Below are 15949 nucleotides of genomic sequence, written 5' to 3'. Positions count from 1 at the left end.
TAGTGCAGAGTATTACAGGCTTTATGACAAGAGGATTAAACACAAGCCATTTATAAAGAGTTTGGCCAGACTTCAGAGTCAGAGCTACATCTTAGCTCAAGTATCAGCCCCTTACTCTATCAGTAGCTCTGACACAGGAGCTGAGATAATGATCCCCTGTGCTTTTCTCAAAAACGACACAAAAGATACTTACGTCAGTAAACACCCAAGGCTATACACGTCAGAAACACTGATGAAGTGTTCAGTCTGACAGGAGCAAGGATAAAGTATTTTAAGTTATGGCAAATAGTTTGCCATTTTGGGAAAGGAATTTGCTTTCTGTCAGCGAGTTAGACAAAAAGATTGATATGACTATCATGTAGCTACAGCTAGTTAGCCTAGCTTAGCTCAAAGACTGACAATGAGCTAGCCTGGCTCCATCCAAAAAAACAAACCGTATTTTACCTAGCAGGTCCTTAACAGCTCACAAATTAACACGTTTCACCTGGGCTTGTTTAATTCGTGCAAATGCTAAAGTGGAAAATGACATTTCGCCATTGTTCCTGAGGTTCTGCGCCAGGCTATGTCTTGGTTCTAAGCATTTGCCAGGTAACTTGCAGGGACTGGTCAATAAATAGTTAGTTTTCATACGAATCAAACAAACAGTATGTTAATTAGTGAGCTGTAGAGGTGCAGGTAGGTGGATTATTGGACAGAGCTGGGCTAGCTGTTTTCCCCTCCTGTTTAAAGTCTTTGTGCTAAGCTAATCGGCTGCTAGCTGTAGCTTCATATTTAACAGACAGATATGAAAGTGGTATGAATCTTTTCATCTAACTCTCGGCCAGAAAGCCAAACAAGCGTGGAGATGCTAATTGGGTCACATAGGAAGGTGGTGATTCTTATACACAAACTACTATATTATAAATTACTATTCCATTTGCTATATGCCATGTTTATGTTCTAGATCATCTTTATGAATCACTGTTAGGTTTCCTGAAAGCTTAGTTGTAACAATAGACATTTGGTGGACTGCCTGTCTTTGAGAATTTTGTGGTGTACATTCTTGTTTCGTGGACTCCACGAAGACGACCGCTCTCTGAGGCTTCAAGCCCTAATCCCCAACAGGGATGTGGAGACAAAAAAAACAAAAGGTGCATCAGTGGATTTTCTCATTCACAGGCTTAACTCTCCTCTGAAAGCCTGACATTCCCAACAGCCTACACAGAATCCCAAGTTACTAAGCAACAACAATGGCAGTACGCTGGAGACTAATGTCCATGTTCCTAATCTAATGGGATTAGTTTAGCGGGAGGTGGAGGAATCCTTACTAGTGCAAAGCCATGATTTTCATTCAAGTCAAATCACAATTTGATGTATATATCTACCGTTATTTCAAAGCAGATAGTCCAACCGTTATCTCATGCAGCTTAAACACCCAAACAGGGTTTTAATCAGTCACATTTAACTGCATCCCTCAGGAATGGAGAACCAGCCTCTGCAGCAGACCACCGCAGCCATGACTGTAGATTTCGATGCTGTGTTTGGGAATAATGCCACGCCCAGTAACAGCGGCCCACAACCTGCAGCCGGTAAAGCCAGCTCTGTCTGACTGTCCAGACAAAGCCAGACTGACAACTAAAACCTTTTGACTTTGCTGGCAGCACAAGCGTAGCATTTAACTAACCCTCTGACTAGCTCCAGACTGTAGACTTGTGGTTGTTCCTGCTACTGGGAGGGTGTTTGTAGCTTTTATTTAGCGCTGTCACATAGCCTGTTGTTTAAGCTCTTACATGTAGTCTCTAATACCGTATTGACAGTAACCCTAACTCCACAACACAAGTCCACAACCCAGAGATGAGGGATCCGTTAACAGTTGGATTTTCAAGTAACTTGAGAAAGAAAAAATACCTAAAATCTTCGCTATAACAGGAGATAATCTGAAATAAATAGGCAACATAGTAAAAAAACTAATATTTGTAGGTATTTATTAAAGGGGTGATAGAATGCAAAACAGATTTTACCTTGTCATAGTTGAATAACGACAGTTTGGTGGGTAAATAGGACATACATAGAACCTCAAAATCCCATTGACACCTCTTTCCTCTGCAAATCTCACAATTTGAAACTTTGAAAACTGGCAAATCTCAACGAAGCTCATAGTTGACGTCAACTATGTGGCTCCTCCTTATTTGGCTCTGGTCTCTGTCTTTGTCACACCCCAACATTTACATGGCTACACCACTGATCTGAGATCAGTCTTCTGAATAGGTTGCACAGATCTCAGAAATTGTATACATTGTTCATCTGTTATTTTATCACTAAATTCACTTCTGAGACTTTTTTTATGCAAGAAATCAACTATGATGAGGTCAAATATGGGCCGTTTTACGAAAATTGATGGCTAATTGCAAATATTGTCCGACTGTGTGTCGGATTCAGCGGCCGGTGCTGTCTGGGTTGCTGCCTTGCCGCCCGGCCTGTCCTCCTTCACAGACCCCGGCCCGCTGTGAGCTAAATGGAGCTCCGTCACGGCCGACAGCCTGCAGTGTTCCATACCCGCGCAAAGTATGCATTATATTGGACAAAAGTGTTAGCTAAGCTTTGTAAGACCTTAGTGATATACATGCCGTGACGAAATTATTATAGTTATTAGTTATGCCGAAAGTGTAGCGGCAATCTTTTCCCATAGGATTGAATGGGACACATAGCCTAGCTAGCAGCTCCTCCTAACGAGACCCCTAAATTCACAAAAATGCCTTAAATTGAAGTCGGACAAAAGTGTTAGCTTTGTAAGACCTTACGGTAGCTGTGATATACATGCCGTGACAAAATTCAAACTGTAAATATACAATAGTTATGCCGGCAGCTGGCAGCCCGCCCGAGCCCGGAAGTCTAGTAACCCAGAAACTGTGACTTTGACCTGGGTGTGGAGCCCAGCAGGCTGCCGCTTTCTCGTCAGACTGTGTAGAGCTCCTGAAGTCCAACACGTCTTACCAAATTTGCAATTAGCCATACATTTTCGTAAAACGGCCCACATTTGAGCTTTATATAGTTGATTTCTCGCATAAAAAAGTCTCAGAAGTGAATTTAATAATGGAATAGCAGACAAACAATGTATAACATTGCAGTGTCTGAAATCTGTCTCATCTCCAATGTATGTGTATGTGGTTCGCTCAACCAATCAGCGCGCAGCTCATCTAACTATTCATTAGCATACCATATTTGGAAGAAAAGCTCTTGTTCCAAATAAGGCCATATTCAGAGGGTAGTTAAGGGCCCATAGAATAGAACACCATTTTTAGCCCAACCAATGTTACATACCCTATTAGGAGACCTTAGGAACACTGTGAAATACCCCATATAATCATTCTATCACCCCTTTAAATGTTTAACCCCTAAAAAGCTCAGCTAATTTGTTTCTTCAGGACTGTGTGAGTGTAATTTGATTCGATTTGATCCGAACATATGGTAGCAACCCCAAAGCTATGATCAAGATTTTTACTTAGATATCGCTAAATCCTGATAGGTGCACGGGAATTTGTGACATCACGATTTTCCATCAGAGCCCTGCCCACTAGTAAGAAAAGCACAGAAAAAAACAGCATAGACAAAATGATCTCCTGTGTAATAGCCAACACTATTCTAAAAAAAAAAAATAATCCATTACTAATAGTAAGAAGCTGTTTTAAAAAAAATCGGTTTTCAGGGCCTTAAAGGATTATGAGTTCTTTTCTTTTTTTATTAATTGAACCAGAAGTTAACTGATCCCAGTCCTGATTTTCCTCAGTGACTGGTCTATTCTTTCAGGGTTCCTAAACAGGTCTGCAAATTCTACAAATATGAGCACTAAAACAAATCTTTTCCAGATCATGAAGCTACAGAAAACTAGTTAAATAGTATTGTTAGGTATTTTTATGTTGCACAACCTGTCAGTGTTATCAGTCATAAAATCATCCAGAAAATGGGAAGGTATAGTTGCCATTATTTCCTGTAAAATAAAGTGTTGACATACATCATTTAGTTGCCAACCAAGATCCATTTGAAAAAGATTAACTTCTCAAAGTCTTGAATGGAATTGACGATGTGTAGGAACCCTCTCTCCAGCTACTTTAGCTTCTCTTGCTGTGGTTTCCCGCCTGTTATGGTAACAGCTTCAGACTGATGACTCTTAAGTGTTGCAGGTCTGGCACTTTGGCTCAGAGTCCTCTTATTGGCTTACTTTCTTTTAACCTCTCATCAACAACTGACACAATCAATCTCTGTACTTCTCAACCCTTTCGGGTCCCAAGACGCTCCTGCAAAGCATATCATTTTAAGGCAGGGCGAGTTATCGACAGCTCCAAAGAAGGCACAGCAGATAAGAGCGACTACCTGCAGAGGTCCTCTAAAGACTGTTTTCATCATAAAGGGAAAAAGGAGTTCAGAAAGAGTTGCAGGTTTAAAACTGCAAGAGTTCAAAAAAAGTTACACAAGTTTTATGTGTAATTAATATAAAGGATAAGTTGTGTTTTATTATATTTTTTTTTTCTCGTGGTCAATAAATTGTATGAAAAGACCAGAACCAAAGGATTGGCTTTGTAGCCAAAGCCTTATATAGCTAATTCCTCTGTGTCAGTTACACTTAACTATTAAAAGCCATACTGTTGCCCTGGGAGACATGTTCCTTCACCCTGATGAACATGGGCTCTGTAGTTTTTATTTTTAGATTTGATCCCACATGCACCATGCATGCTGCTGTAAATACTCACTAGCACACTAAATGTGTATTAATCCGCGACTGAAAATGGTACCCAATTGATGCACTGTTCATCATGCTCGTGTTTGAGTGCCGAGCTGTTTTAGAAAATTATTCAGCCTTCAGTCTTCAGTACGAGTGCCACATATGGGCTAGGCTTTTCAGAAAGTATTGACATATTTTTTTTTTAATATTGACAGAATTATCCCCCAACTTTTAGTGGAAAGCTTCATTAAAAATGGTAATACTTTATCCCAGAGTAATTTGTTATCACGGGTGTACATAATCATTAATATAGTATATTAATTTGTCGTTATTTCAATCAATCAAACTTTATTTGTATAGCATCTTTCATACAGGTTAGTGAAGTTTAAAGTCAGTGCAAGTGTAGACCGTAAAAACAACAAAAAAGACAAGAACAATGAACCAATCCACGCTAGACAATAAAAAAAATGAAAACGTAATAAAATAGGTGTTAAAGCTATAATAACAGTAATAATAGTAAAACACAATGAAATAAAACTACAAAAAAGAACTAGATTAAAAAGACGAAACAACTTTACAAATTATAACAATGAAATGGAACAAGATAGAAATGTTTAAATAAAAGTTAGACTAAAAACTAGATATAATAGATTCGATAAGACAAAAAAAACGATTCATATTAATAATAATAAAATAAATAATTTACCAGTAATTGATCAAGCAGCCTTTTGTCTCTTTCTATTATTTCACAATCGGTATGTGGATATTTTTTGTCCAAATTGAGGTCTCACTCCTCTCACTGTTCTAGGTTCAAACTTATTTCCTAACTTTATCTAGCAGAGTGTATTTTCACAGTGCCGCCGCCCATCAATTAGCATTACTGGAAATTTGCCAGGATTAATCAGCCAGCTGTTTCATACCAGCAGTGGCTGCACATGCCGTTCAAATCTGTATGACTTAATCGAAACAGTATCATCTTTCAGAGCAAGCTCACTAATTATACATCTGGAAAATCTTCCAAATGGACTCTGAAGCTATTTTATCAATTTTCTGGCAGAAAGCACAACTTTTTTTTTGACATATTACTGTCATCATTATTAGGAGTATCAGTTGCATTTGTACAGCTGTATCATTGCTTCTTCAAACATTTGCCAGATAAAACTGTTTGGTTTTTCAAAGAGTCCATAGTGCAAATTCTTTTTAGAAGCCGCAGATTTTTTTGCCTGGCTCGCTCTAATCTGTTTTAACCCCGTCAAACTCTTCTCTCTGCTCATGGAGGCTTGTGGCTCCAGTGTGCTGCCTGGTTCTGGCTTTGGACAGACTATCTTCCTTCTAATAATAGAGCCTGTGTTGAAGCTGCAACTACAACTACCAATACACCATCTGGGCAACTGGCAGCATCTCACAAAAATCCCTGTGTGTGTGCAGCTACTGTACTGCTTGTCTGTTTACTTTTGTGTGTGTGCCCATGCATTGTATCTCTATATGTGTCCACATGTGTCTTTATATGTTAGTGTTTGTAACTGTGTGTCTGCGTCTGTTTGCACGTCATCTGTCATTTTGCTCCATCCCATCTGTGCTACTGCTGGTCTGTTTTTTTTTTGTTGTTGTTCACACCCTCCTACCTCCCTCCTTACCCCCCTTCCTCCCTCCTTCTCTCCCTCTCTTCCCTCCCTCCCTCCACTTATTTCATGTCTCCCTCTATCTTTGCCTCATCGTCTCCCCATCACACTTCAAAAGGCAAGAATCATCCAGGCAACTCCTTTCCATCTGCTCTCCTCCTCCTCTTTTCTCTCCCTCCTTACAATTCAAAGTCCTTTCTCATTCATCTGTCTCTACAAAGTCTGTATTCTTTATCCACATTTTCTTTTGTCCACTTTTAACTGCTATCTTGTACGGAGAGTTTGAGGCGTAGTTGCTCCTTTTTATATATAGATTTTATGTTTTAAAGACAATGCACAATTCACATTTGTGTTACAGAAGCTTACATGTTTTGTGATGTCTTTATGATGTGATCTCAATTTTTCATCATTCATATTTGTTTTCTGTTGTCTTCAGTCCCCGCAATTATTTTTTCCTTTGTTTTTTTTCCCCAACACAGACTCAGGGATCCAGTTTTGCTTCCGTTTTAAGTGGAAAATTCCTGCCGTTTTTAATTGTATTTGAGCAATCAGTAGTCGTTGTCTAGAAAGGAGAAGCCTGCTTTTGTCTACTCTGTCTAAAATCAAGGACTCATTGTTTAAAAATATTTCTAGTAGTAAATCTGCCCACAAACTGCATATTTACCGTGCGAGAATGGAAAGCTTAACAAGGCGTTGCAGCAGTAACTAAAGGGAGGGGGTTGAGCTTAGTAAACGGACAGTTCTTTGTCTTAAAATGATTAAACAGAACAAAAGGTCATTAATTAAGGCTTCAACGACCACATACGTTTTGAAATCGGTCACTGTCACAGCCGGTGCTGTACAAGCTGAGAATACTGAATTTGTGTTGTTACAGCTGCTAACCGAAGGTCTGTCTCCGGAAAATAAGCCAGCTACAGAATCTTGGAATATAGCGACATGGGTCACTGAATTTGATGAATTTACGGTTTATCATACCACAAATGAGACCAGAATTAGCGTACTTCTCCTCATTTTTCTGCTGCTAGGAGACTTCTACTTCGCCAAGAGGACCTTCAGGTAGAAAATATCCAGAAACCCAGAATGTATTATGGCACATCATTGCACTAAATGGGTTTATTTTGACAGACAATACTACTGCATTCAATTTAAGCAAATTTTCTAAAAAGGGAAACCAGTAAGTTGTTTATTTTAGGAGACCTGTCTTATTTTATCTTTTGTATATTTACTATTGCTCTTTAACAAAGCTAAAGTATTACTTATCCGATTAATCCATGGAATACTTGATTACTAAAATAATTGATAGCTGCAGCCCTACTTTATATCCTATCCGTCCCAATGCCAGCAGCCAAATAGCCATTACTTTAAGCAATAGATGAAGCCAGAAATGTTATGTATTCCATGAAAAGAGAAAAAGAGCTTTAGATAATCCAACTAAATAGTAGTAAATAACAGATTTCCTTCCAGTGTTTTGGAATTGAACCCTCAACATGGATTTACTTCCTCGCTTCCCTTTTGATCTTAAACTCTATTGACTGTCAAATCCTCTGCTGAAACACCTAAGCTAACACTGATAGCATTATCCTCCCAGTTCAATACAACGCTCTCATTGCTCGCTTCTTCACCTTCCTCCTCCACGTCCTGATTCCCTCCTTCCCGGTTTTCTGCCTTGTGGTGTGTGTGTATGATCTACTGAGAGCTTGTTTAACTTTCTTTTCTTCTCTTTCCCCCCCTTCTTTATCTCTGCTTCTTTTCTATTGCTCTCTTGGTTCAATTTAATTCAGTAGGCTTTACTTACACGGTGGTTTAAGAAACAAAAAAATCACCCACATTTCCATAGTGTTTTATTACAGTGACAACAACAATGGAAGTGCCGACAATGGGAGAGAAATTAGAGTCAAGAGAATAAAAAAAAAGATAGTGGTTGCTTTTTCACTCACTTCATTTCCCCTTTTCTCTTTAACTTTCTCCGTATGCTTCTCCTCCCTCCTGTTCTCTCATCTGCTAAGCTAGCAGGAAAAGTGTTTTCTGAATCTCTTGTGTCAGCACCACTGTCAGACCTGCACACCGCTTCCTAACTAAATATTATTCCTCCCTTTTTTTTCTCCCCACCAACAGTTGCTTCTCTCTTTTTTTCTCCTCCTTCTCTATTTTTTGCAGGGACGCTCTATGTTTACAGCAGTTGTCTTGCATTCACATCTTGCTCGTTCGTTTTTTTTCCCCCAGCTTTGTGTTGTCGCCTTGCTCCTGACTTCATTTTATTTCTGCCACTTGTCTTCATGTATTGGTTTGTAACCCCTAATGGTTACTGGATAAAGTCAGGAAACAATAATGCAATACTGCATACAATTATGCAAGAAATCGACATCACCATGCGGTTGCGCTTTTCATTTTCTCTTAAAAAATTCCTTTTTCTACTACTCGCCATGTTTACCACGCCTCCCACCAAATACACGCCCCTACAAACGCACACAGTCACATCTCCAGGTTTCTACCAGCAGAGTAATACTGATCCATTAGCAACATGAGTGCTGACATGGGGAGTTGTTAACAGGCACTTACACACACATTCGCACACCAACACAGGAAATTACTCTATCATTTGCACCTACCAGCCATGGAAAGTCAGTTTACACACTCTCTCTAATACACAAACGCACACATGTTCCAAACTAATCACTGTTAGGAGTGTGTACATGACAGCTACAAACAGATAAATCAATCATCTAGAACAAGTGCTGCAAGCTACTGAGTCAGGGATTATAGGGTGGCTGCTGATAGAATGAGGCTGCTGCATGACAGTAATAAAAGAGTAAAGTCTGGAATCTTTGCCACTGTAGGTAAATGCTAAAAATAGAGCAGGGCTATTTCAATTAACAGCAGGGCCAGCAGTGAGATTTGATAGTTCACATTAAGAAAGCACAGCTCAGCAATATTCTCAGATCAAAACTGTCCAGCGCTGCTTCATTAAAGCGGTCAAATCGTGAGTGAAAATTTTGGAAAATTAGGCTGAAAGTTGAGTCAGCTCTCATTAGATTCAGTATCAAATGCCTTTGAAAGCAGTTGCTTCTGCTCTTTAAAAAACACTTCTCAATTTTAAATATTTACATCTGTAGTAGGAACGAATGGGCTTTGGATTGAGGGAAGTCAGAAAGTACTAAGACATTGTTGGGTTTGGTGTTTTTGTGGGATTGGTTGACTTTCTTCACCTCGAGCCTGAGTTTCCACTCACTATTTTTCAGATTTCTGCTGCTACAGTTTGATTACCCAACTGACCACTCTCTAAGCCCCGCCCCATCTTGCGTTGTGTATATGCAGTCCACTGTTGCAGATTTAGCACTCGAAAGTCTTTGTAATTTTTGAAACGGTGGGTCTTTGATTTCAGACAGAGGAACACAAAAGCAGGCTACTTCTTTCTAGTCCACGACTACAGATTTTTGGTTGTGTCTAGATGGTAACCCTAGAATTGTGACAACTCTTGCGAGACTCACTGCCCGACGACCTATCCTTAACCTAACCTTACCGGTCTAACCTGAACCATCGAGATAAAGTTAGGTTCCTAACTTTAACCATCTCGTGTTTGAGTTTTGCAAATCTTGGTTTACCATGGCTAGACACGATCTTGACTTTCCCGTTGCTAGCTAGCTATTAAAGATAACGTTAGCTCCATGAGTTGGTTAAAATTCTTTTAGTTTGGTTACAAAATAAACAGATTTTAGATTAGGAGTAACCAATGTGTTTGCCAAACATTGCGCCATCTCGAGCTGCGGAGTGTAAAGTTCTCCAAATCTTTTAATGTGCAGGACAGAGACGCTAACGTTACCTTACACTCTGATATAGTAAAATCCAGGGCCAGATTTTTATACAGTAGGGGATGTGGTATTGTTAACGGGGCTTTTTTTTAATGTATCTATAACTCAACTAAATTATGTAGTCAGCTAATAAAATGCTTCTTGGAAGTATTGCTTGATTACTGCTTGGTTCTTTAGACTTTTACGGTTTTTGAAAGACCTCCAAACTCTTTAATCGCTGACTATCTTTCTTACTACATCCCCATGCACACTGCTTCAATATAGGAGACAATCCAAAGCTTGACAGGCCTGTCATGCCTAGTTACGGTTGCAAAAATATAATTGGGCAATCACTGTTTGGGGCTGGGGATTATTTTATAATCTGGTATGTTTGTACGTAATTGCTTTTCTCTGTCTATGTGCCTGTGTGGTGTACTAACCCCTACTCCTTCTATATGATGTTGTTACCAGCCTGTCTTAACAAAAATGTTTTTTAAATCATTATTTTTCAGCTTATTTACATGTATGAGTTAATTTCTACTTCAGGTTTTGATGCTCTAGGAGACCTGTTGAAGCCTACAATGCCCACACACACTGCACCTCTTCCTCCTCCTCAAATGGCCATCCATCCTGGAGGAAAGCTGCTAGCCAACGACCTCGACTCCTCTCTGGCTAACCTCGTGGGCAGTGAGTGTCGAGATACATGTGCACATGCAGCTGAATGTGTCCACTTGAAAGGCCTGGCCTTGAATACATGCATACACACATCTACACCATCTTTCTTATGTAATCACTCATATTAATTGAGCAGAAGGACGTACGCTGTTATATAAAGATGCATACACTACTAAAAGACCTTTCCCTTTCACATGGCAACATTTCTTTCTTCTTCCCTTTATCCTCTTTTTAAAAAGGAACCATTTAGTCAATCAAATGTTTGCAAAACGTAAACCTCTCTTCAGGAATAAATTTGATTAAACACATCTGAATGTTACAAGCTAGTGAAAAGATGATGTAAGAGAGCAAAGATGAAGTAAAATCGGAGAGAAAAACTGCATCAAATGCAGAAATACCGGCCTCCCTGTCTATCATTTACTCTTTTAACTATGTTCACTCAGTTTCTCTGTGTTTCTATCCCTCCTCAGATCTGCAGTTTGGTGGGACCCCAGCCAAGAAGTAAGTGTCTTGAGTTGTGATGATACCTTTTAGTGTTGTGCTTGTAGTCTAGGCTGGAGGATTTATCCACTGACCCAACAAATACACCTCACTGTTTTACTTATCTCAACTGTTGCCAGCATCCCTACCTACTGTCTGCCAACATATAACTTCTACTACTTAAAGTCAAAATCTAATTTATTATGAAGTATTCAGTTGCTTTTAGCTGCTTAGGTTTGTGACAAAGTGCTTCTGTAGAGTGTTAGAGGCAAAAAGATGCTCACATTCATGTTTCTGCTGTACTTGAGTTTTTAAAATTCATGATGTGCCTCACGGGGAAAATAAAAAATAAAAGAAAGTACAAAGACAAAAAGAATCTTCAAGTAAATAGAGCAAATCTACTGAACAACTGAATCTTTATTTTCTAAGACATGATTTCAGTGTTGTTTTGAATAGGCCTCAGGTTGAGCAAGTGAAAATGCATAATACAAAAAAACACATTTGTTTTGTTGCCCTGCTTGTCACTCTCCAGGCCAGACATGCAGTGGAACCAGTCTGGAGAGAAGAAGCTGACGGGAGGCCACAACTGGCAGAATAAGACCATGTCGACCACACAGTGGGGCCCGGCGCCCATGGCCCCGCAGCCCATGCCTGTACAACACGTGGTAAGGAGACAGAAACACGCACTGAACATGCAGACACAAATACAAAGACAAGGTGTCATGTGGTGCAGTGATTGTACAACCTGAGTCTACCCTAAAAAAAAAAATCCATCAAGTTGTCTTTAAAGTCAAGTGCAAAAAATCTTAAAGGATGATTCCAGTTTATTACAACTTGGAACTTTTTTCTGTAGTTTAGGCCATCATTCCTATGAGTGATAATAACATTGAACTAACCATGTTAATTGCTGAAATCTGCAATATTACTAGAAAATTGGGAGGTAAACTTAATTGGAAGAGAAAATGAAGTTGTAAACATCAGTCCCAGTTTACATACTGCCTCACTGGTGCAACTTTGACCTACAGATTTTTCCTGTGCAAAGAAGTATTATTAGCAACATTTTGGGTGTGCTCACTTTTAGTTTTTCCTTCAAACCGGTTCAGATAATCTGGGTTAGGCTTCTTTACAATCTGTCTAATTGTCTGAATGCTAAGGTTTTTTGCCGGTGTGACATTCCAAGATCTCCCAAATAATGGCCAAAACTACGAAATTGAGAGCCAAGTTATAACAGACCACAATGTTCCATAATTAGGATGCATCAAGTTTTCTGTAAGTCCTGGAAGTGTCTTAAAAAGTGTTTAATGGGCGAGATTCTGGCTCTTTAGTAAATTAACTGTTTAATTAAATGTTAAAAGTGTTTCTGTTCTAGCTTCTTATTGTATTAAAGGAATAGTTTGTCATTTTAGGAAATATGCTTATTCACTTTCTTGACTAGAGTTGGATAAGAAGATCAATAACACTCATGTCTTAGAATTAAACATAAGGCTACAGCCAGCAGCAACTAAGCTTAGCATAAAGACTTGAAACCGGGGGAAACAGCTAGCCTGTCTCTGAACAAGGGTAACAAAAAACACCTACCAGCACCTTCTAAAGCTTACTAATTAACACATGATATCCGTACAAAAAAAAACAAAGTATAAAAACAGTTCACAAAAAGGGGGTTGTTATATGCCAGCATATTTCTTGGCTGTAGCTAGTTATCTGAGCTCAGCATAAAAACTCGAAAAAGGTTGAAACAGCTAGCATGGATCTGACAAAATCTTCCTTCCAGACATGAGATTGGTATCAATCTTTTCATTTAACACTCTACAGTAAAGCCCCAACTATTCATTTAACAGTGTAGCTGCCCACAACGTGCCATTTTCATTAGTAAAAGTATTCAGTTTGGATCTTCAAATAATTGATGCGTTCCATTTATCTAAATGTAACTTGCAGGCACTTCGCTGGTAAAATATGTTGCACCCACTGAAAGCTGGACTTGTCGTGTGCACGTGAATGTTTTGTACCTTGTTTTTGTGTTGGTGTAGGTGAGCATATTGATTGGTACAGTATATAGCTGCCTGTGCATGCTCTCTCTCTCTCTCTGTGTGTGTGTGTGTGTGTGTGTGTGTGTGTGTGTGTGTGTGTGTGTGTGTGTGTGTGTGTGTGTGTGTGTGTGTGTGTGTGTGTGTGTGTGTGTGTGTGTGTGTGTGTGTGTGTGTGTGTGTGTGTGTGTGTGTGTGTGTGTTCGCTGATCTTGGCAGCCCCTGATCGTCCTCCTGATCTCTGGACAGCAGTTTCTGGCTGACGAGGACAAACTGTCACTAATCCTCCGCTTCCTCTCTTTCTCCTTTTCCCCCCAATATCTATCTTTTTTTTATTCGCTCTCTCTCTCTCTCTTGTTGGTCCTTTCCTTCTTTCTTTCCCCCTTCACCCCTACTGTCATTCCCCCTCATCTCTCCTTCCTGTCCCGCTCATCCTCTTCATGCATTTGGTCCTTTGGTTTTTGCACCGTCATCCACTCGTCTTCCTTCCCCTCTTTGCTTGTTTTATCGCGTCTTTTGTTTTGCGTTATCATCTGCTCGTCCTGTTTTCGCCACACTGCATTTGACATCTGCCCGTCCATGTTTTGAACCCTCATTGAAATTTCCTTTTATTTGTTTCTGTTGGTTTTCCGTCTTTTCCTACGTTGTGGTTCTAACCTTTTTTCCTCTTCTTTTACTATCCACTTTCTTTTTTCTCATTTGTCCATGTTCTTTTCAATATCCTCACTTCCTCTGTCACAACATTAACCACTTCCTATTTCTTTACTTTCTCATTCTCGCCTTCTCTTGGTCTCTACCTCGTCATACTTGTTTTGCTTCTCTCTTTCATCATCTTCTCATTTTCTTGGATTCTCTCTTCCACTCTCACACCACCTTCTCTCGTCCTCTACCATCTCCTGTGTATCTTTCCCTCTCTCTCCATCTTTCTCTCTGTCTTCTTCTCTGTCTTTTGTCCCTTTTCCTTGTTGCGTCCTGATGCAGAATGGAATGTTCTATACTAGTTATGTAAGTACTTATCCCTGTTTAGTAAGACAGGTCTTATTGGCTTCTCAATGACTCCTATAATGTGCTTCCAACCTCCCTCTCGCTGTCTCCCTCTTTATCTCTTTCTTTGTCCCCTCTTTCATTTTTGTGTTCTTTGGAGACACGTGTTGTTCCTGCCGCAATTTCCGCAAATAACCCTCTCACCTCTGCTTGTTCTGCAGGCTAATGACCTGCGCTTGTTACATTATAAGCTCTAAGTGGGGCGCCCGGATAGCTCAGTTGGTAGAGCGGGCGCCCATATATAGAGGTTTACTCCTCGACGCAGCGGGCCCGGGTTCGACTCTGAGCTGCCTGACTACCAGCCCTTTGCTGCATGTCATTCCCCCCCTCTCTCTCCCCTTTCATGTCTTCAGCTGTCCTGTCTAAATAAAGGGCAAAAATGCCCAAAAGAAATTATCTTTAAAAATAAAAATAAAAAAAAAGAATATGTGTGTATATATATATATATATATATATATATATATATATATATATATATATATATATATATATATATATATATATATATATATATATATATATATATATATATATATATATATATATATATGTATGTATATATATATATATATATGTATGTATGTATATATATATATATATATATATATATATATATATATATATATATATATATATATATATATATATATATATATATATATATATATATATATGTATATGTATATGTATATATATATATATATATATATATATATATATATATATATATATATATATATATATATATATATATATATATATATATATATATATATATATATATATATATATATATATATATATATATATATATATATATATATATATATATATATGTATATATATATGTATGTATATATATATGTATGTATATGTGTGTGTGTGTATGTGTAAGCTCTAAGTGAACTGTCTGATACCAGGAAGTCAGAAAGAGGGCGCTACTTTTCTCCTCCTTCCGTACTGCTTTATTTTCAATGGTCAAGCCTTTTGTTTGTCCCTTGTACATCTTATTGATAGAATAAGTCTGGTGATATTCTCTAGTTTTCTTATTGTCAACAGATCATCAACCCATCATCATTGCCTGTGGATTCAAAGCCTAATATACATTTGGTGATCTTGTGGGATTTGTTGACTTTAACAAAATTAAAGAACTTAATAAATAAAGTGTGGTGTTGACGTTTTGCAAAGTACCCATATGTCCCAGTCTGATGCATGGGGATTAACAGAGTAGCACAATAAAAAAAAGAAGTAATTGTTTTCTCAGCGAAACAAAATTTTTTTATTTCCCTCCTATATGGTACAAAAGGCCGTACATTGTGTGGTCAGCAGTGAACTGAAACCTGCCTTCTATGTACATTTAGCAAGACAAGCAAACACAAACAAAATGCAGCAGCTTTGACCATGTACAAATAAAGCTTAGAGTGGGGAAATATAGACACGTTTTAAAAACCGCAAACGTAACCTCTACAAGCTGTCGCATGATAAATAAGTCATAGCGGCATGTGGCTGTAATATATAAGACATCACAGGTAGCAGAGCAGCGAATATGAAGGGTGTCATGCATGATAAGTAACACTGCCACATCTGAGATTCCCGGCAAAAGGGCAAAGTTCCAAC

General features: G+C 38.7%; 1 protein-coding gene across 3 annotated transcripts in view; it reads left to right on the top strand.

The window, feature by feature from the left end:
• The window catches only part of si:ch211-200p22.4 (phosphatidylinositol-binding clathrin assembly protein), an 86486-nt gene that overhangs the window by 63868 nt on the left and 6669 nt on the right, over positions 1-15949 (top strand). For 2 of the 3 annotated variants that reach the window (XM_028606197.1, XM_028606198.1), the window contains 4 exons: positions 1458-1568; positions 10656-10796; positions 11255-11285; positions 11797-11929. In XM_028606197.1, coding sequence (XP_028461998.1) covers positions 1458-1568; positions 10656-10796; positions 11255-11285; positions 11797-11929 — 416 coding nt within the window. The remainder of the gene's footprint in view (positions 1-1457; positions 1569-10655; positions 10797-11254; positions 11286-11796; positions 11930-15949) is intronic. The other variant, XM_028606199.1, reaches the window with a different exon arrangement.

The sequence above is a fragment of the Perca flavescens genome, chromosome 19 (genome assembly GCF_004354835.1).
Source record: "Perca flavescens isolate YP-PL-M2 chromosome 19, PFLA_1.0, whole genome shotgun sequence".
Taxonomy (NCBI): domain Eukaryota; kingdom Metazoa; phylum Chordata; class Actinopteri; order Perciformes; family Percidae; genus Perca; species Perca flavescens.
Note: the sequence above shows the minus strand (reverse complement) of the source record. Positions and strands in the feature narration are given on the sequence as shown.